At 37.5% G+C, this 21,780-nt stretch overlaps 2 protein-coding genes across 2 annotated transcripts; both read left to right on the top strand.

Moving 5' to 3' along the window:
- Positions 1–35: 35 nt before the first annotated feature.
- ZFAND1 (zinc finger AN1-type containing 1) lies at positions 36–7,459 on the top strand. Its single transcript, XM_082754113.1, has 8 exons — positions 36–123; positions 1,286–1,328; positions 2,040–2,079; positions 2,424–2,551; positions 2,628–2,719; positions 3,494–3,618; positions 6,655–6,810; positions 6,961–7,459. Exons 1-8 carry the CDS (start codon positions 69–71, stop codon positions 7,129–7,131), a joined length of 810 nt encoding a protein of 269 aa, XP_082610239.1. The 5' UTR covers positions 36–68; the 3' UTR covers positions 7,132–7,459.
- A 2,150-nt stretch (positions 7,460–9,609) lies between these two features.
- Positions 9,610–21,580, top strand: IMPA1 (inositol monophosphatase 1). Its single transcript, XM_082754290.1, has 9 exons — positions 9,610–9,699; positions 11,234–11,316; positions 12,459–12,592; positions 13,950–14,054; positions 15,328–15,373; positions 15,522–15,630; positions 16,416–16,524; positions 18,006–18,157; positions 18,570–21,580. Exons 2-9 carry the CDS (start codon positions 11,254–11,256, stop codon positions 18,686–18,688), a joined length of 837 nt encoding a protein of 278 aa, XP_082610416.1. The 5' UTR covers positions 9,610–9,699; positions 11,234–11,253; the 3' UTR covers positions 18,689–21,580.
- The last annotated feature ends 200 nt before the right edge of the window (positions 21,581–21,780 follow it).

Here is a 21,780-nt window from a genome sequence, read left to right as displayed (position 1 = left end):
AACAGCACCGCCCCGGGGCGGGGACGGCCGCCCCGTCTCATGCTGAGCCCCGCCTGCCCGTGAGGGAAATGGCGGAGCTGGAGCTGGGGCGGCACTGCGAGGCGGAGGGCTGCCGGCAGCTCGGTAAGGGCGGCTGGGGCTCGGCTCGGCTCCCCCCTGCTGGCGGAGCGGGAAGAGGAGCGGCCGTGGGGGCCCCCATGTGGGAGCTCCCTCTTGGGGTGTCCCCGACGCTGGCTCGGGGCCTGGCTCCTGTTGGTTTTGGGGTTGTCACAAGGGATCGTGCGGTGTCTTGGCTCCTGGTGCTAATGCTTGTAGTGGGGAGATACAGCCAAGAAGAGATCGTTTTGCTGCTGGGCAGCGTGTCTGAGAGGGATGTTGTTAAAAGGAACAGTCAAAAAGACAAGAAAAGCTGCATAATGAAAAAAAAAAAATCCGGTTTTAGTTGTTAGGGTAGATTTCCCAAAGCCAGGTCTTGTTGGTACAACATGCAGCAGCCCTACGTGGTGCATTGCCATTGCCTGCCTTCTCAGTGACATCACTAGTTATTTAATCCTTGTTTTTGCTAATTGTTGTTGCTCGGTTTTTCCATTCTTAACCCTCGCTGACATTCGCTGCTTTCAGGAGATGATGTTAATGAAAACATAATCACTAAAATACATTTCTTATTACTGGGCAGCAAAACTACTTCTGCTGAAGGTTTTCTGAGGCAGGTAGTGAGTTTTGTAGGTGAAGTGACCAAAGTCTTCATGATCTGAGCTTTGTAGTCCAGTTACATATTGGTCCATCAAGATAAATCTGAAGAATGGAAAACTCAAATAATGGCCTAGAAGTGGGCATTCGTTGTCATAGTTGACATGGCTAAGTTCAGCAGACGGTGAAGTGGTTTTATCTGTAACAATTGATACAGTAGATGGGGAATGTGTGCAGACTTAAGAAGTTACATGTAATTTAAATACACAAGGGCAGTATGCATGGTGTAAAAGATAGGAAGGAGCAGGACAATGAAAGAAGCATTTCTCTAGGAATTTAAAGCACAATTCCAGAATGTATATAATTTACCTCCTGGTGTATTTTTCAGTAATACTAACTAGAGGAGTTAGCAGTATGACTGTGTTACAAAAGCCTAGGTACTGTGTAGATACAGTTGTTAAGCATCTTTGTAAAGATAACTACCCCATGCAAAAGTAAATAATGTGGAGCAAAAGTTCATCATATAAAAAATTAAAAACTATGAGCAAAACAACAACCATGTTGCCCAACTAATACAAACCTCTTTTTCTTTCAGATTTTCTCCCCTTTGTATGTGATGGCTGTTCAGGTGTCTTTTGGTGAGTTTTCCTGTTAGAGTTTAGTGTGGCAGTTGTTGTAGGCCTAAATGTTGTATGAAACATACTGTAACTCAATGTAGATACGTTCAGTTAAAAAAATAATTTGTTCACTGCCCTTGCAACTTTGCTCCCAAGCGGCTGTTACAGAGGTTTGAAATCAGAGGGAACATCCAGAATACAGATAACTTATTATGGAAGCCATATGTATGGGAGCCTGGTTTGTACTGATTTGCGTCTGGTTGTTTTGCTTTTGTTGCTTCCGTGTAGGAAGAAAACCTAAATTTCTTCCACAGTCTTAAATCAGAGCCTGCACTTTGATTTATACTTAAAATTAGCAGCCTAAAGTTGAGAGCAGATCTAAAATTTCTCTTTAAAATGTTAGAAGGCATTTGTTATCCAAAACCATTAAAATGGACAAATTTCAGTTGCTTTGAGGTGAATTTGTAAACATGCTAATGACCTTATTCTTTTGTAATGCTTTGTTGGCATGGGGCAGAAATCCTAAGAGATAAATTATATAATGAGGAATAGCATAACCAATCCATTCAAGTTGTGAAATCTATAGCTTAGAACAAATTCTAAGAAAATTTCATTGTGTTGCCATGATAAAACTTGTCAGATAGCTCTTAAGACACTTAAATGTTTTCACATGCAGTTTTCTTCTCTTGAAATGTTGTTGATGGTGTGGTGTTTTCTTCTTTTGCCACTAAGCCTTCAGCACAGGAGCCGGGATGCTCATGGGTGTTCTGAGGTAATGTAATAATAAATGACTACCTTAAATTTCTATGCAGCTTAACTAGCTATTAGACATATATGCACAGTATATAAGTATGAATTATCCAACTTAGTATGTGACAAGCTTAAGAAATGAATGCACTCTTTTACTGTGTGTCAGGATTTAATTAAGTTTGAGTAGGAGGATGGTTCTTTTTCTAACTGAGCTAAACTTAACCAGGGCAAGAAAAGTAGGAGAGAGTTACTGAACTACTTTTGCCCATATAATTGAGGGCAAGCACAGTTCTTTTGGGAAGCTGTGGTGGAGATTTGTCTGTAATAGCTGTTTATTTAGACAGACTATTTTGTACTGATTCTTAGGTGAATATAAAAAACAATTCTGTGAAACCGGACCAGCACAGATCTTACCCATGCTCATATAAGGACTGCAATGCAAAGGAGCTTTTACCAGTTCTGTGTCCCTACTGTGAAAAACATTTTTGCCTAAGGTGAGTGGAACATAAATACTTGTATTAATTTCTTCCCCTATACATTAATAAACAATTTTTTCACTGTTGTTTACAGACACCGGCATCAATCAGACCATGAGTGTGAGAAACTGGACACACCACAACCTCGAATGGCTGCCACCCAACAGCTAGTTAAACATATTATAGGCAAGTACAATGGATATATATCTTAGTTTTCTTTAGAAGCCTTGAGACCTCCTGTAAGGATCTAGCTTTGACCAAAAGAAGAGAAAGTATGACAGCTCTTTGTTTTAACAACCCTAAATTCCCATGTCAACATGTAATCGTGTTCATTGAGACTCACACAAAACAACAGTAGCAGATGTCTAGGAAGACAGTCTTTGAAGATTAAATGGGGCTTAGTTTCAGAATGGTTGTCTTGTTCTTGTACTACAACTACTATAATTGTAGCTAGTCGTTTATATTTGCATATTAATTCATATGCAAATAATGTAGTTGTAATGGGTGCACATGTCAGTGTGCTGAGTTTATACATATGTAACCAAACTGGCAAAAAAAAAAAAAAATGACTGATGTAATGTTTTGTAGCTTTTAAGCAAGATCTGGGGCAGGAAAGAGAACAACTGAATGCTAGGTATTAAGTGTAGAAAGGAGGACCTGAACGTATTGCTATTTGAATACCATGATTGCCACAGGTACAGAAGCATTGGAATTTGTATCTCTTCAGCTTTTGCAACCTGTTTACCTGGTTCCAGTGCTTATCTGCTTTTCTGTGCAAAGGAGTTCTGTTAGGACTGTAACCATTCCAGATATTCTTGAATGGGAGTCCCTAATATCATGGCCTCAGGAGGGCGTGACAGGGGTTGACACCTTAGAAATATAGTGAGGCCCAATAGACTTATTCCAAAATATGTTCAGGAGGAATGTGACTCATGCTAACAGGAATAATATTGTTCTCAGATTCTAAAAAAAATGAAGAAGCAAAAAGCAAAAAACGCAAAGGAGCAAAAAACAGTGAAACAGCAGCAAAAGTGGCATTAATGAAACTGAAAATGCACGCGTGTGGGGACAAGTCCTTGCCTCAGGTCAGTTATACTTGCTGTCAGTGATTGACTTCTCAAAGGAAAGAGAAGCTTTCTAAATTTCTGGTTCTTCATCTAATTCCCTCAGTTTGGTTTTGGATTTAATTCTCTAAGTCCATGGTCACTTACAGATTTCAGGCAGGCATCCAAAAATCAATCTCACTAGTCTCATGTAAAGACAAGATACCTATATAGATCTATATAAGATACCAATATAGAGCTCACAGCATTCAGGACAAATTCCTTTATAGCAGAAACATGTTTGCCTGACACAGGGCAAACCCATTTAGTGAGATACTTTTTGTGATGGGTACTGAGAGGCTTCTGACTCACGCAGGATACAGTTTGCACAGCTCTGTATCAGTCAGATTGAATTTGTCTCATACTAAACTGAGCTCTGCGTTCTGCACAAATAAGAATGAAGCTTTGCAGCTCAGATTGAAGACACATTTATTACATTTCTGGTTGAAGTATGAAGAGATCTGAAGTCAGTTGTTCCTGCCTTTGTATTGGAAGAGGGTTTGGACAGTTGCTTTGTGTATTTTATGCCTTTAAATTCTCTGAATCTTGAAGTATTTCAGATTCCTTAGTGTTTTTCACTACAGTGGCCAGTTGAATATGGTGTTTAGGTCTTTTTTGCGGATTGTGTTTGGTTTGGAAACAACTTAATTCCTTCATCTAGAGTTTCACTTTAGATCTGTACTTAGGCATTCTCTTAAAATAACTATTTTAAATTACTTTAGACCATGCTGTTGGGCTGGAGCACACTGAATTTAGGCCTCTTATATTAAATTTATAATACTGAAAACATTCTATGTGATAATTTTATTGTTAGATACATTTAATTGTTTTTACAACAAGTACAGTTATTCAATTACTGAGACCTCTTATGAATTTCTCTTTTCTATACTTTGTCATGCCGAAAAATCAGACAATTCTACTTAGGCAGAAGACATAATACAAAGACCTGCTTGTACCACTCATCGCAGATAGTGCCACTTAAATAAATGTATGCTGGAGGGAGAGTGATTCACTTCAAACATTGTGGAGCATAATAAAAAAAAAAAAACAGCCCTTAATATTTCCAAGAAAATTAAAGTTGCTTCCTAATTCCAAAGCCAGTAAGGTCTAACAAGTGTAGCAGAAATTACGATATGCTAATTTCTCTCATTAATTTTCTTATTTGGATGTTAATTCTTCAACCATGTAGAACGGTGATAATTTTAACACTGATAAATAAGCCTGTTATCCTCCAGCACCTCTCACTGTTTAAATTGCTAGACTCCTTCTGGCTATCGTTTTTTAGTGTCTTGTATTGCCCAGCTTGTTCCAGTTTAACAGATTTTTTTTTTTTTTTTTTTTTTTTTTTTTTAATATGAAGTTTCTGGATTGCCTCTTAGGCACATTTGCTCTCTCATCACTATATAGTGAAGACTGATAAATGTTTCTTGGAGGTGCACACAGCAAAAGGACAGAGGGCAATGTGCACAAGCTGCAATATGTGAAATTCCAATTAGATTCTCGGAAAAACATTTGCAGTGTGGGTGGTCAGACGTTTGAATAAGCTGCTCTGAAAATACGTGATATCTTTGGGATGTTCAGAACTTGACTGAATCTGACTTGGAGCGACCTGGTTTGTAGTTAGGTCCAGCTTGAAATTTGCCCTGCTTTGAGCGTGGTTTGGACCACATGACCCTAGCAGTGCTTCCTGACCTTTCTTATTCTGTGATCAGGAGAATCAGGCTATATTGGACACATCTTTTATCTGACCTCTTTGTTGCGATTAGTTTTCTGCAGATAATTGCTTCTTTTGGGTACACCTTTCAAGACAGACTGGCTCCAAACAGGAGGGCCATGCTGCAAAGTAATGTTAGTTGCTGTATCCTTGATTGACTGATAATCTCTTGGGTAGTGCACAGAAATTCAATGAGGCATATCCCATCGTTAGGGATGCAACAGTAAAATGAGTGGTTTTGTGAATTATTTTCCAGTGAGCTGTCAGAAACTGTCTCATCCTCCTTAGATCTGGAGGAAGGTACCAGGGCACTGTTAGCAGATGAGTTGTTAGCATGTGTCTGTAATAGGATGGCGGTGTTATCTGTTTAACAAGCTGTGGTTGTTTACAATTTAGGAAAATTCGTGTCCTGTTTCCGTTGCCCCTTTGTAATATTCCTGAGTGTTACAGATTTTTTTGTGTGTGTGTGTGTAGAGCACTTAGGTTTGGGGAAAAATTCAAAGATTGAAATTTGTTCTCAGTTTTATGAACGCAACTGAGGGGGAGGATAGATCCATACTTTCCTAGGGAATGCATAAATCTTAAAGAAGACTTGTTTCTTATTTGATAGTGTCTGGCTTGGACTCGTAAAGGGCAGTCAACTGATGGATATACCAGTTGCACTTGTGTCTAGGCATGAGTGCCAAGAAAAATAAACCTGAAGAAGGGGCTGTCTCATTCCTACTCAGAATCTCTTTCTCATAGGTTACCCTTGAAGTTTCTTAAACAAATGGTTCAGCCTAGCAGATATTGAAAGAACTATTAGTAGATAAAAGGATAAAAAATGGGATAAATGAGTAGGTGGCACTGATTGGAGTGTTCATTTGTGAAACAGACATTTCTAGAACATTGAATTATTCTGTTTTAACAGGCTTTGCGTTCCAATTTGAGACAGATTGTACTGCTGCAAGAAGCCAGCACTGCCTGTTTAAATTCACCTTTTTCTCCTCAAAGCAGTCACTTCTATCTAATGTCTGTCTATATATAATACTCCCTTGAAGTCTGAAAGACATTCTTCCACTTTTCTGAACTTACAGTCCATCATATATGTGCCTGCAGTTGGAGGAGATTGGACTTGACGGTCTCAGCTGTTTCTTCTACTCTGCGTTAGAATGGGGTCTTTGTCCTGATGGAATAGAACAACTAAAGTTTAGAATTTGGGGGTTGAAATTTACCTTTTTTAACTGAAAAATACATACGTATGTAGTTATGTGTTTCTTCTGTGATTTTTGTTTTGCTTTATTTTTCTTTCTTTTTTTTTCTAGACGGAGAGAATTTACTTTCAAGTATTTTTACCAAAGGGAAACAAAGAGAAAAGCAAGCCCATGTTCTTTTGCAGTAAGTGGAGTATTGGCAAAGTAGTAGACTTCGCAGCTTCCTTAGCAAGCCTTAAAAATGACAACAACAAATCAACAGCCCAGGTAAATCAGTGATGATGGTGATGATGATAAACATTTTCCAGGTTGTTTTTTTTTTTTTCTTCTTTTAACCCTTGCTCCCTCTCCCTCATCCTGCACTTCTTGCATCTTAGGCAAATTTTGATGTTAATTTCTGCGTTATCTGTCTTGCAGAAATTGAGGTTATGCCATACTACCTCTGGAGAAGCCTTGCCATTTGAGGACACGTTGGAAAAATGGCTATCTGATAAAGAATGTCCATTATTCAATGGTGGAAATATAATTTTGGAGTATCTTGATAATGATGTTCTATTTATAGAAGACACAGAGTCATACATAAGTTAATTAGTAAATTATTGCAAACAACAAAAAAGATTGATTTTTTTATTTTTTAGAATTCTGGTATTAAAACCAAGGCCATTCTCCTTTTATATCACTGTTATGTCAGAATATGCCCTCACTTGTGAAGACACAGGTCCTATCAATTCCTCAGTTGCATAACTGGCGGAAGAACTATGTCCTAAAAGGAATATTAGTTATGTTAACTAATATTACAGATACTATCTAAAATAAATTTATGCTTTATTTAACTGTAAGACATCAATAATGTTTTCCAAAATTTTTATTTATATTTGTGTAAATTACTAGAAAAATGTATATTAAAAACAAATAATGAAAATATAAACTTGCAGTTATGTCAGTTCTTTGAAAGAGTATGTTGGTTTCTGTGAAAGAGTATGTTGGTTCCGCGAAGGAAGGAAACACATTATACTCTTGCAGCATCTTTTCGAAATCTACAAGAACAGATTTCATTTAGCAATGGAGCACTTTCCAACAGATCAGCCCCCAACCTATACTAGTTCATGGGCTTATTTTGGCCTAGGTGCAGGACCCACTTGCCTTTGTTGAAATGGAGGAGGTTCCTCACCGCCCAGCTCTCCAGCCTGCTCAGGTCCCTCTGAATGGCAGCACAGCCTTCTGGAGCATCAGCTTCTCCTCCCAGTTTTACATCACTAGCTCTTGCTTGAAAATTAATAAGATGTAAAACATTTCAAATGTATTTTCTGTACTGAGGATCTACTCAAAATTACTCAATTGAGCAAATGAATTTATATAATTAACAGTACTTTCACTCAAATAGATGAACATCAAGCTTGTTCATTATTTAGCTATATACTTTCAGCGAATGCAGGTCAGGGCTTTGCAAACATTATACCACTGAGGGTGCTGTTGGTCGCAGATCCTAGCCTTGTGCCATTTCACACACAAGATTTCTTTGCATGTATTGGTGACATACACAACGAAGTTTGGAAAGACCTAGATTTGTTTTAAATGCTTGACTCTGCTTGGGTATGTTACCTGTTAGATCAGCTGGGCAATGACAAAGCAAACAATACCACATCACACTGAGAAAGCAGAAAGTTCTGTCTCACACTTTTATTTGCATCACTTTCCTTTTGCATGTCTTTTAGAAAGACATAAAAGTGTGTGCCCTGGAGTGCAATCTGTCTGGTCTGAAGACTTTTGTCAACAGATCACCTCTGTTTATCTTGCTTGTCAGCTGTCATGTAAAAATACATAGCCCTGCAGCTCAATTCTCATAGGCAGCCTCTTGCATGAAAAACAAGGTTTTCTTTCATCTGGAATGGAAATTACCATTTTGCTGTGATATGGATTAGGTAAATTCTTACACTCACAAGGAGATAATTTCAGGCATTTTTGTTTTAATTATGGTGATTTTTATATCAATGCAGAATTTGAAATACCCTTATGGAGCTTGTAAAACTTGCTGTGATGGTCAGTATGCCATTAACACTAAAAAAAGCCACATTAAAAATACTCTTGCAGTTCTGTGTGGTGTGTAATGACGCATGCTTGGAAGCTTGTCTCAACAAAAGCTGAATCACAGCCAAAGTAACTCTTTGAGTTGGCTCTACGCATTTACTATAATCTTACAGAGAATGATGTCCAAAATAGTTATGCAAAAAAAAAAAAAAAAATGTATTTGTGCAGTTCTTTAAAGACTGTTATATACCGATAAAGTTCTCTATGACTATGCCTGTTTACAAAATGGGAAGGATGAAACATGGAAAGGTGAAGTGACTAGGACCATTGTGGCAACCTGGTCTGGTGGGAGATGTCCTTGCCCATGGCAAGGGGTTGGAAGCAGATGAGATCAAAGCCCCCTGCAACCCAAATCACTCTGTGATTGTATGATCAGGTGATCCTATGAAGAGAATGCCTCAGTGTTTTATCTTTACTAGATGAAGGACAACAGGATTCAAAGACTTCACAGAAAATTGAGGATTTGTTCATTCAACCTTACAATGGCAAGCAATGATCTTTGTTTCCCCCTCTGTACCACTTTTATTACAGTCACCGCGAAAATGCAGACTTCGAACTGCTATTAAACAAACAAACAAACAAACATTGTTTGAAAGCTATTTTTCTGGAAAATAAGTTAGCGTTTACTGTGTATTTTAGAAATGTATGGTACTTCAGTGGTGTTTCAGTTTGCTGGTTTGATGTTAACCTGACCACCAGACCTGGCGGTAGGGGGAGCCAGAGAGGAAGCAAAAGAGGCCGTTTCACGGCTTTCAGGGGAAAATCAAGACGTAAGGAGGAAGAATAGCCCCTGCCTGACTGCCCCTTTGCAGGCACTGTGACCCGCACCGCCCCAGCGGCGGGCACTGCACCCCACCTCACACCCGCCTCAAGGCAGTTCCCGCTCCCACCCCGCGCATGCGCAGCAGAACCCGGCGCCTGCCGTGTAGGGGCAGGGCTAGCCCCGCCTCCGCCGGGCGCGCATGCGCAGTGCCACCCCGGCAGCGCGCTGACAGCGAGCGGCGGTGCCCTGAGGCGCGGTGAGCCCCGAGCCCCTGGCCGCCATTTCGGGGCGCGCTGCCAGGCCAGGTGAGCCCCGAGCCCCCCGGCCGCCATTTTGTGGGCGCGCTGACCCCCCCCCCCCCCGCGGCTGAGCGGCGCTTTGCGCTTCCAGCCCTGCCGGCTCGGCTTCGGGAACCCTTGGGGAGCCCTTCGGAGCCCTGTGAGCCTTTGGGGCGGCTGGGTGCCGGTGCCCCGTGCTCTGCGTGGACCGGTGGCTGCTCTGCCGCCGCTCTCCGTGCGGGTCTGAGCTTGCGGGACGCAGCTGTCACGGGGCGAGAGTGAGCTGGGTGAAGATCCTTCTTGTAATTGCAAGTGGCGGTGTTTAGCTAGAATGTGTGTATAATGCTGTTCTGACGAGTTTCTACATGTAATTGCCTACTTTCCCTCCGGTACGTGAGGCTGTGTAATGGTGCTGGGTGTCGAGGCACTCGAGGGTGCCTGTCACGACAGACCCTGTCCGTGCTCAGAGGGCTGTGCGGAGCCATGCAATGGCTCAGTTTGAAGGGACCTTAAAAATCAGCCAGCTCCAGTCCAGAGAGGCAAAGACCATTAGATCAGGGTGGTCAGACTGGGGGCTCATGGGTCATGGCGATTGCATTTACTTACTTTTTGATACTTCCCAGTGCTATTTTTTATGAGCACATCTGCAGGCGTTACACAACTGTTGGCTGGGTCATCCCATCTCAGAGACGATACCGCTGAAGTAGGAAGTTATCTGGAAGGCTTATGAAAGGGCTGGGTTGCAAACAGGAAACAAACCTGCAAAGTTCAGAATGCCCTTGTGGCATCGAATGAACTTGTGGTTCTGTGGTGGGTGTGTCAGACGCAATGTATGATATGCAGATTTGTATTTCACCTAGCTTGTGCCAGATAGACATGCATGAATTAGTAGTAGTTTGTATTATTTAATAATGCTCAAAAACATAGATAATACTTTAAAATGACTGTGGGATCCTGCTTTTTTACGTAGAATCAAAACCATTTCATATTTGTGTTTGGAATAAAAGTCTAAAAGCATAGCAGAATAAACATCAAAAAATAAATTGGGGGGGTTATTCCCTTCTAATTTGGGGTAGTTACATTCATTTAAACCACACTTAAAAATAGACTAAGCTGTGTGTCAACAGTCTTGTAGTAAATTACAGTGAAGATTCTACTATTTTTAAACAAACAGACCCTGGGTTGTACACTGTATCTAAAAATGTGCTTGTCTGTAACCACACTTACTTTTCAAAGCATTCGTATGCATTGAGGTCAGTATCTAAATGTAGAATCCCGTATATGCACTGTCTTTTGAGGTTCTGTACTTGATAATGTTTTTATGTTACACCTTTATAATCACAAAGTGTAGAAAACATCGTGTAACTTACACAAAAATTTTCATATTTTTGAAATTCATTTTTCTAGGGTAAAGACAAGGACATACTTCTGTATTCTGTATTCAGGAGAAAACATTGCAGTCCAGAACAGGGGGAGTAAAAGAAGTGGAATTTATTAAAAAAAAAAAAAAAAAAAAAAAAGTTTAAAGTCATAATAATTTTTGTATATGTCCTTTTGGTAGGTTTATATATCAAAGAAAACATGGCGGATCCTTGGCAAGAATGTATGGATTATGCAGTTACTTTAGCAAGAAAAGCTGGGGAGGTAAGGATAAACTATGTATAACTAATAATGTTATTTATTGAAGCTGTGTATGTAGCTTTGTTGTTGAGATATTCTTCTGAGGAGGTTTTTTTTTTTTTTTTAAATAGCACAATTGTTCAATGATATTCAAACTCAAGATTAGAGCGTCTTTTATGTTTTCAGATTGATTAATTCAAAAAAACAATTTTGCATCTTTCTTTGGACCAGAGGCTGATAAAGACTAAGGAGTATCTTTTATTTCTTAAGTAGGTCTTTAAAAAAAATAATAATAATTTCTGAATAGTGATAAACAAAGAGCATCTGTTTTATCCCTTAATCCATACCGTCCCCCCTACTTTTTGAGCACTTAAAAGCTGTTGACAGTCTTTTTTGTGAACACCTCAGTCAGCTTTATACAGTGGTGTCTTGTTTTGTTGGCACAAGATATCATATTGTTTTCTCTTTATGAAGACTGTTATACATCTGTAAGAAAGAAGTGGCAGTACTTTACTGTTTCTCAGTCTCAGATGGCTTAGAACAAGAAATAGCTTCCACATTTCAACACACCCTTGTCGTAAGTGTGGTTAGCAAATGTTCAGTTATTCGTGGTGGTTGTTTGGTACGTCTGTTTGCAGCCAGAGAAGATGGTCCATATACTAATTCTGTCCCCTGCAGGTGTAAACTCTGCAGAATGTTGTCCTATTAAAGTCTTCCTCCAGAAAAACTTTCTAAATTACAGTAAAATCATTTTCTGGGCTGTGAGGCATGGGTACTTATTCAAGCTGATTCTGACGATTTTAAGATCATAAATGCAAGGCCTACTTAAAAATGCATGATGTAATCTCAGTCCTAAGTGTTTCATTCAACACTGTGGTATTTAAATTCATAAATTCACTACTTGTTCTAACAAAATAAAGCTCAACTTCATGTACCAGTGTAAAGGTCATGTAGAAGTTTGTGCAAAATAGGGACTGGAGAAAAATGCAATGGTGAGTCGCAGCTCCTGCAATTAAATCCAGGTTTTGTCACTGTTTGTGTTTTCGTATGCGCAGTACAGAACGCTATGGTTATGGCAATGATGCTCAAATTCTTATGAAAACTAATTTTTTGTACTGCTAATGAAGAAAGCTTTTTTTTTTTTTCTTCTCTCCATTTGTTAACAGATAATCTGTGGAGCACTCAAAGAAGAAAAATCCATTATGACTAAAAGTTCACCTGTAGATCTAGTGACTGAAACTGATCAAAAAGTAGAAAACTTCATTATTTCTTTGATAAAAGAAAAGTATCCTTCTCACAGGTATGGCTTCTCATCAGTACATTTTTGTTAGAAGTAAAGAGGTGACAAAATGGAAAACGTATGACTTTGGTTGGTAAAATTTCATTATCATTGTCGTGCTGGAAAATTATAGAAATCTCCCTTAGTCTTAATATATTAAGTGTTTTAAAGAAGTATTTTTTTCCAAATTCTTCTAAATTAATTGCTCACTAATTTTGTCATTAAGTTAGAGAAATATAGTAACAAAACAGGGCATCCACATATGTCTAGTGACATAAGTTTAGCCCTGCTCAAGGCTCATGCTGAGAGACACTTCAGACTGAGCCAGCTGTAAATAACTTCTTGATGGTTTATGTTGGAGAATCAAGGGTGGCCCCAAGGTACCAAATTTCTTGCTGTTGGCTGTTGAAACTAGCAGACACTCACAGTCCAAGCTGGATGGCTTCCATGGTACTGGGTGTACCTCTGGCAAATCTCATATAGTATAGAAAATCAGATGTCCCTGAAAGAAGGCAGGCTCTTCTGATTCTGCGTAACTGGGAGTCTATCCTACAAAATACTAATTTCTATATTTTTTAACAGATTTGCTAATTTTTCTTGGATTACCCTGGAAATTTTCTTAATGTAGCAGTATATGTGAAACATAATATGTATGGGGCTAGAAGAACTAAAGTGATGAAAGATGTCAGTAACCTGACCAAATCAGTTTAAGCTTACAGATGTGTGTAATAGCCATGAAATAAGCTTCTATGACGTTGATAAACATTTTAAAATATTTTAGTTTGATCATGCACTATGCTCTTCTTCAGGAAGAGCTCTGATTTGGAATTCATACCTTTACCAAGTTACCTTTTTCACAGAACTTGTAAAAATAAACAGTTCTGAGACTCTGTAACTTTCTGTCGTATTTGGGTTGAAATCAGACTAGCAGTTACAGCAGCGGTCTAACCACCGGTACTTGACCACAGTAGCTTTCTTCAGTTAAAATACAGGCAAAACCCTGTGCTTTATAGCACAAAGTAACTGAAAGGTATAAATAGATGCAAGTATTCTAGCCAAAAATGAATGATTTCGTTACTGGAAAAAATATGAAAACTTAAGTGTTCTTAATGGTAAATTCTGGTAAGGGATATTAAAACATAATGTTTATTTCCCCACATTTGAGGTTCATTTCTTACATTACAAATTTCAATGCAAGCTTGGTCAGATGCAGTTGGTGCTTTCCAGCTAAGTTCTGCATTTCTCAGCTTCTTACGTATTGCACTGATGGTGCAAAAACCTCCATCTCACTTTAAGAATTGTAATTTCAAGGACAATACAGTGACTCAGACTTTTTAAAGAATCTCTTTGTATCTTTTTAATGCATTTGCTACTTCAGCTTCATCGGAGAAGAATCTGTTGCTGCTGGGGAGGGCAGCATTTTAACAGATAACCCCACATGGATTATAGACCCTATTGATGGAACTACCAACTTCGTACACAGGTTTACCTTCCTTGTTTTTATGTTAGCTGCTTAACTGATAAACACTTTTCTTTCTTCAGTTTCAGGAAAGTAACACTTTTTAACTTTTAAATAGTTTTAAAAGAGATATCGTGTAATTGTTAATGGTTACAAATTGGTTCTTGGAATTTACTGAGAGACATTGTCCAAACCTCCTGTTACCATTTTTGTACTTCTGTGATGATTATGGTAGTCTCACTGTAACCAAGAGCAGAAATTCCACGTGAGACCCGTACAGTGCTGGTTCACTATCTTTTGGCACAGGTGCCAAAGATAGATGAACAGATTTTTAAAAGTAAAGCAGCATGAGTCAGAATTCTGAGTTGCATCTTCAGAGAGGTTTTGGTGAGAGGCAATAACAGTTCCCAGTGCTGATTTCTAACAAATCACAAATTCACTGAGAACTATGAGCTGCTGCCATAAAAGAAAGCAGAATTATCAACAGTGACTGCCTAGTGGTATTTTTCATTAGGGTGATGACTGTAATTTCAGGGTAATGACAATTGCCTATTCCCTCAACTTTGAAACATGCTAAATTTTGGCACTGGTGAGCTTTTCTGAACATACTCGATTCTCATTTTGAAATGACTGTTACTGTGTGGGCCACAGCTTTAAACTGGTCTTGAATCCTACTAAATAACATGTTTATAAAGCTGCAAAAGAAAAGAACTTAAGTCTGTAATTTTGCAGAGGATAATTAAAGCAAATTCTTTGGAACCATAAATTGTAAAATAAAATTAAAAAATTGGTAGACCGTTAAAAGACTTAGCAACACTGGGAAGCAGCCCATTATGTTGTATACACTTGCACTGCCTTCCTTCTTTCCTCTGCATTCTCCCTTCTCATATCAATATCTTCTGTATTGCTTTGATAGAGAGGGGAGGAAGGGGAGATGACTTGCTTATTCTGATGAGACCATTTTGGCCAGACAGTTTGTTGCCTCTAAAAACAACTGTTAGTAGCATAGAGGCTTCCTTGTGTTCTTTGGCTGTAAAATAGTAACAGTCCCTAAGCCCAGATGCAATGTGCCTAACTTCAGTGAGTGGAAAAGTTGGTATTTGCAGTGGTAAATAGTGTTGTTGAGTCTATTTTTGTAGTAAATGGTGCAAATCCCAGAAAACCAGTGTTTCCTACATTTCCCGTGTTTCTTTTTCAAATATGTTACATTTAAGCAAGCATCATTTTTGTTAAGCATAAGCATGGTAATAAAAGTATAGTATCTCACTATAAATTAGTGAAATATTTTGTTTTGTAGGTTTCCGTTTGTGGCAGTTTCAATTGGCTTTGTTGTAAACAAAAAGGTATACTTTTTATTACTTATTATCTAATCAAGCAAAAGCAATTAATTTCTTGTTTCTAGTTATTACTAAGATTCTTATTTTTACATTAAATAGGAAGAAAGGAAGGGGGAAAAAAAGGCACCAACCTTAAGGTATCTTTATCTTGCAGATAGAGTTTGGAATTGTGTATAGTTGTGTAGAAGACAAGATGTATACTGCCAGAAAAGGAAAAGGTGCATTTTGCAATGGTCAGAAACTGCAAGTATCAGGCCAACAAGGTAAGTGGAACAAAGTTTTTTATTTTTAATTTTATTTTTTTCTAATAATAATTCCATTTATTTTGAAAGTGATGCCTCCACACTTTTAGGCTTGTGCTAAAAAACTTGAATATATCCATGTTTTTCTTTGCAAAGATAGGCTTTTTTGACTATGGGTTGTTCAAGTTTGAGAAACACCTTTTTATGTTCTCTTTTACGCATTTATTGTGCTTATGATCTTTGCAAGATCAGCAGTCAGCGGTTGAAGATCTTATTCCTTGTGTGTCTTTGTTTTTTTTTCGTAATTATTTATTTTATTCCCTATGCGTCTAATCACTCTGCATTTGTTCTTTAGAAACTGTAACAAATCTATCAAAAAAAAAAAAAAATTGACTTCTTCCAGGTGTGAACTAGCATGGGTGTAAATTAGTGTCACTGTAGTATACTATACCGTATGCAAAACAAAATCCACACGTAAAATGGGGGGCTTTTAAAAATCTGAAAACTGTTAAAACTTTTTCTAGCAGTAGAATTTAATTTAATAAATGGCATAAATTAATGGATGTACACAGTTGAACCATCTCAAGCTTTGTTGGCTTTATTTAATTTTATCCTGCCCTTGTACCTGTAGAAAAAGATACTTACATCCAGTATATATAATATTAACACTAAAATACTTTACTGTTATTTCGTTGTATAAGAAAGCAACGACATAAACTCTGTTCAAGTTTAACCTGCATAATAACTGTAATTAAGTAACCAAGTTGTACTGTTGGAAAAGTAATTTTTTTTAATTTCTTTTCCAGACATCACAAAATCCCTTGTAGTAACAGAATTGGGATCTAATCGTGATCCAGAGACTATAAAAATAATTCTTTCTAACATGGAAAGACTTCTCAGTATTCCTATTCATGGGTAAGATACTGTTTATTTTTGATCTTTACTGATAGTGCTATATACTGTCATTTTTAGGATGGGTCAGTTACATTCCATATAACAACGCAAAAGTGAAATGTGATCTAAATGTTATTGTCTAGTAGCTTCTGCAGAGAAACTAAGTGTGTTGCAACTTTTTTTCAGGCTGGGACACAGATAAGAAAACCCTAACAATCAGATAGTAGTGAGAACTGAAGCATACTTGGGTTTGCAGGACTAAAAAGTACTGTATTTTGTAGGTTAAAAAAAATGCATTATTTTGACATACACATGGAGTAAAACTGGAGCAGTTATGTTAGATTAAAGCAGCTGTATTAGGTTTTAGTTCTCTTTCCCAGTAGTTATGACTATCATTTTTTATTTTTTTTAATATAGAAGACAAAAGTAGATCTCCCTTTTTTTATTTCAGTGCTATATCAGTGTTTTGAATTTGTTGAAGTAATTTAAATTACCTACAAACTGGTCTTACTTCAGTGCATTCCATGTTCGCTCTTTTACAGATAAGCTGAAGCCTATATTTCCACAAATTACTTTGTAAAAAGGTAGTTTCAGTAGACAGTTTTCTGTTGTTCAATGAATTCTACTCACATTTCTAATCTAAAAGCATTTGTAGTTCTATGCTGAGATTCTCAGGATTCTTGTTTTAACATCTAACATTTGGACGGTTTGTACTTTCAAAAGGTTCCTGATGTTGTTAAAGAATATATGTTAAATTACAAGTAGGGAATACGTTTTAGTAGTGTTTTCGGTTCAACTTTGGTATTTTACTTCTAAAAAGTAAATATATTAAAGTAAATTTAAGTTGCTTAGCAAGTCGCAGCAAGAAGCTGTACAGTTACATTTTAATGTAAATTTTACTGGTGATTATAATTATTTGTACAAGTCGCTTATTAATTACATCAACATTTCCAAAATAAATTGGTATTTGGAACTCCAACAATGCTTTGATCGCTATCCAGACTGAATTTATACTATGTAATTTAATTTTTATGATTACTGCTGCTAGTATATTTTGCAAGTCAAACATGCGTACTGAGCATCTCCAGAAAAACTGAAGTAACTGCTTTTGCAGTTAGAGAACAATATGCCCTCAACCTGAATTCTTGTATTCAAAAAGTAAAGTACAATATCTCTTATTGTTTCATGGGTAGGTATCTTCCATAATATGTTTTTTTAGGTTAAGAAGTTATTCAAGATTTATTTTTGCTCTAAACCAAATTATTTAATGAAATTTATACATGTTATTTCTGGAAATTTGCTATACTCACAGAGCTGTTCAAGCTACTAAAAAAATAATTGGGACTTTAGTTCCACATACTTGTTTCACTGCAGCATTCAATCGCATTTTCTCTATCTCACTTCATTTGCATATGATGCTTTTGTGTTCTGTGCTGTGTACACAGACATTGTGACTTTCTTACAAACTGTTCTCAACTAAAAACCAACTATGTCTCCTTTAGGATTAGAGCTGTTGGTACAGCAGCTGTGAACATGTGCCTTGTGGCAACGGGTGGAGCTGATGCCTATTATGAAATGGGGATTCACTGCTGGGATATGGCAGGGGCTGGAATCATTATTACTGAAGCAGGTGGTGTTCTCCTAGATGTATCAGGTAAATACAGGGGGAATGCATGATACTCTGTCATCCTTTTAAATAGCTAATTTGGAGCAAAAGACAGCTGAAATGGCAGAGAGGTTTTTCAATCATCTGAGTTACAACTACTGAACAAGAGTTCTCATCCAGTTAATGGAGAGACTCAATTTAATTTTCTTAATCTACAATGCAACCTTTTACCCTCTTGGCTAAGTACCTGGAAAAAAAAAAGGCAGTAAACATACTGAAGAAAACTTAAATATAGTTCATATACTATTTCTTTAGAGTTAAATGCATTTTTATCCAGGAGCAGAACTTGGTCCTGAATCATTTATGCCTTTTTTTTTTTTTTTTTAACTGCTCATTTTCTTACCAACTTCTAATTTTTCTCCAGCCATAAGATAGTTACTTTGCTTGTTTTTATTTTTAGGTGGACCATTTGACTTGATGTCTCGAAGAATAATTGCAGCAAGTAGTCGAGCTATTGCTGAGAGAATAGCCAAAGCACTTCAAATAATCCCTCTGAAAAGGGATGATGCAACTAATTGAATACCAAAACTATGCCTTAAATGTAATTATGCAATGGTTGTCTCTGTTATGTGGTGGCTGTTCTACACCTTAAACCTGATAAAAAGGTAGATAAATAGATGGTAGTCTTTCAGTACTGGTAGTTCATGATGGGAAGTAGTGTTTTGAGATTGGACCAACATCTAAGTAAGCTTTTACTGCTAGCTATTCTATTTCACATCACAATCACACATAGATTTATGAAAAGAAACATATAGGTAAAGCTACAATTTTCAAGTTTTATGCTACACTGGAAGACGTAGCAAGAGACTCTTTGATGTATAGTTCCGTAAGTGACAAAACAAAATTCACTGGCTAAACACCACATAATGACACCTGATCCCAAACCCAAAAAGATCAAGGCAGTACTGTTTTCCACTCTCTATCCCTCCTTCTGATGGTTGCTTTCTTCAGTGTTATCAGCGTTGTTATGTATTTTCTAGAGATGGTTCATGCATTTCCAGACCTTTTTAGTTGCGTGTAGTTTTGACTCTAATTTAAAGCCTTTGTTGCCTGTCTTTGTTTTAGTTCTACCTTTCTTATGGTTTCTTATTATATACAATATATTCTTCTGCCTCGTATGTGGCCAGTACACTTGCAAATTCATTACAGTTGGAAAAATAATATTGTGCCAAAAAACACATGATTCTCTCAAGAATAAGTTCAGAGCACATCTCCTCTCAGCAAATGGACTTCCTCCAAATTACGATGAAGTATGATTTGCATTTGTCCTTTGAAATCAGCTCATACTAGGTCCTTGGTCTTATTCTTGGCAGTTATAACAGCCATTAATCTTGTTTGTGTTTCTCCATGGATGAATGTGTTTCAAAATCTAAGGAATCCTTAAAGTTCAAGAGAATTTGCAGCAACTCATTTGGCAAACAGTAAGCCAATAGTCCAGGTTTTTTACATCTTTTTGTAAGTTATAAAAACAGTGACCAAGCACGATCAGGTTTCCATTGTGTACAGGCACAAAAGAAGTGTATATAAACCTAAAGTGTTTATAAATCTGAAGGTGTTAGTATACTATGTGTTCATTGTTCTAAACTTCTAAAACGGATTCTTTGCATTTTTGTATTTAAAAATATCAGCCTACTGGTTAATTAATGCACTTTAAAAATTATTTAACTTAGCTCAATTTTTAGACTGATTTTTGTGTCTGAGGTTTCCAAAAGAAAATTATATTATAGTGATGGTCCAGTGAAATCACAGCAATGCTTTAGAAAACCTGTCTTCTTGTACTGCTGTCCCACTACTTTTATTTTGGAAAATAATGTTCTCTGTCTAGTAAGATCCAACAGCTCTCTTACTGTAAATTTGAGTCTTCTATGTGTGGTGATATTTTTCATGCAGATTTTTCAGAAATATTTAATTTGAAATTGTATCTAATGCCAAATGATTAATACGAATGAGATCAGCAATTGCCTGATACTTGAAGGTCTTGTCAAAAAAAAACAAACTTCTAAAGTAACTATTTGACAAGGACAGGAACTGTTTGAACATTTCACTGTAACTTTATTGCTGTAAATGATGTGGGATCATCATTATTTCTTGAAGTATGTTTATTATACCATTTCTGTGGTAGAGCAAATCCTGCAGAACTTATTTTTTAAACTAATAATTTGTGAAATGGAGGCATACCTTAAAAAGAATAAATAAGAAAAAAAATAATGAGGTGGTGATGTGGTTTAACCCAGCAAGCAACTAAGCACCACACAGCTGTTTGCTCACATGGGGCTTGGCTAGAGAACTGAGAAGTAAAAGGTAGAACTTACGTGTTGGAATAACGTCAGTTCACCAGAACAACAGAGGAAGGGAAAATAATCATGATAAATAAATATACTGAACAATTCATATTGTTCAGCATGTCGCCATATGTTATGAGACACCCCTTTGTTCAGTTGGCATCAGCTGCCCAGGTTGCGTCCCCTTGTGCACTCCCAGCCTGCCTGCTGACAGGGTGATGTGTGAAGCCAAACAGTCCTTGGGTCTGTGCAAGCACTGCTCAGCAACAACTGAAACATTGGAGTGTGTTATCAGCATTATTCTTATCCTAAATCCAGAACACAGCACCATACCAGCTACTAGGAAGAAAAGTATGATTCATAATTTGTTGCAGGGTCCCAACAAGCTGGTTTTTGGGGCTTAAAGCTTTCTCTGAATTGAACACTTTTTCTTCTTAGGCTCTGATACACAAAGATCATGAGCTGTGGAGCCTTTACAGATGCGGGGTTGTGTATACACCTGCACCAGGTTTTTAGGGAGACTATTTGAACATCTTCCTATGAGATAACAGAACAGTAATGATGTCAGTCCTCAGAGCTCAAACCTTGCAGATACCTTGCTTATGATTTGTTTCTGAGGCACTCAGCTGGTTGAAGCATGTGGCTTTCTCATCATTAATTGTCCTAATGCTCTTTGAAGGAGGATGTTTAAAGTGCCATTTCCCATCTTTGCTTTCTCACTGATCACACTGAAGACCAGGCTAATTTAATTGTCTATTTTTGGAGTCCATAAATGGTAATTTATGAATTGTCTGCTTTCTTTTTAACTTCAGTCTCCCTTACAGGGGGATCAGGAATCCCTGTTCCCTACTTTGGTAAAATGTAATTCTCTCAAACAAGTCTTCATCTAATATGTGACCGCTTCTTTTGGTTATGTGAAAGGACACCTGAATGTAGTTGATGTGAAAGGACACCTGAATGTAGTTGTTGTGTAGAGGCATTATCTTTCTAGATCTGTGCTAGTGTGCAATTTTGGCAAAAGTTGTAGTAACATGGAGAAGTTATGATCACTGTGTAATCAAAATGCTTTTGAGATATTTTATATGAGATATTCCCAGAATGTGCAAAACAATAAAGCACCTATTTCGTTCTGAAAGAGTGACAAAGTTAATAATCTTAAAATTGTTAATCATCTAAAAATATAATTTAATATAAGGTTATATACTTACAAGGTAGCTTTAGCTGAGCAATTCACATCAGACAATCAGAAAGGAAAACTAGTTACCATGTATAGAATCATAGAATGGTTTGGGTTGGAAGGGAACTTAAAGATCATCTGGTTCCAACCTC

The sequence above is a fragment of the Aythya marila genome (genome assembly GCF_965140915.1).
Source record: "Aythya marila genome assembly, chromosome: 2".
In the NCBI taxonomy this organism is placed as follows: domain Eukaryota; kingdom Metazoa; phylum Chordata; class Aves; order Anseriformes; family Anatidae; genus Aythya; species Aythya marila.
This window is presented reverse-complemented; position numbering and strand designations above follow the sequence as displayed.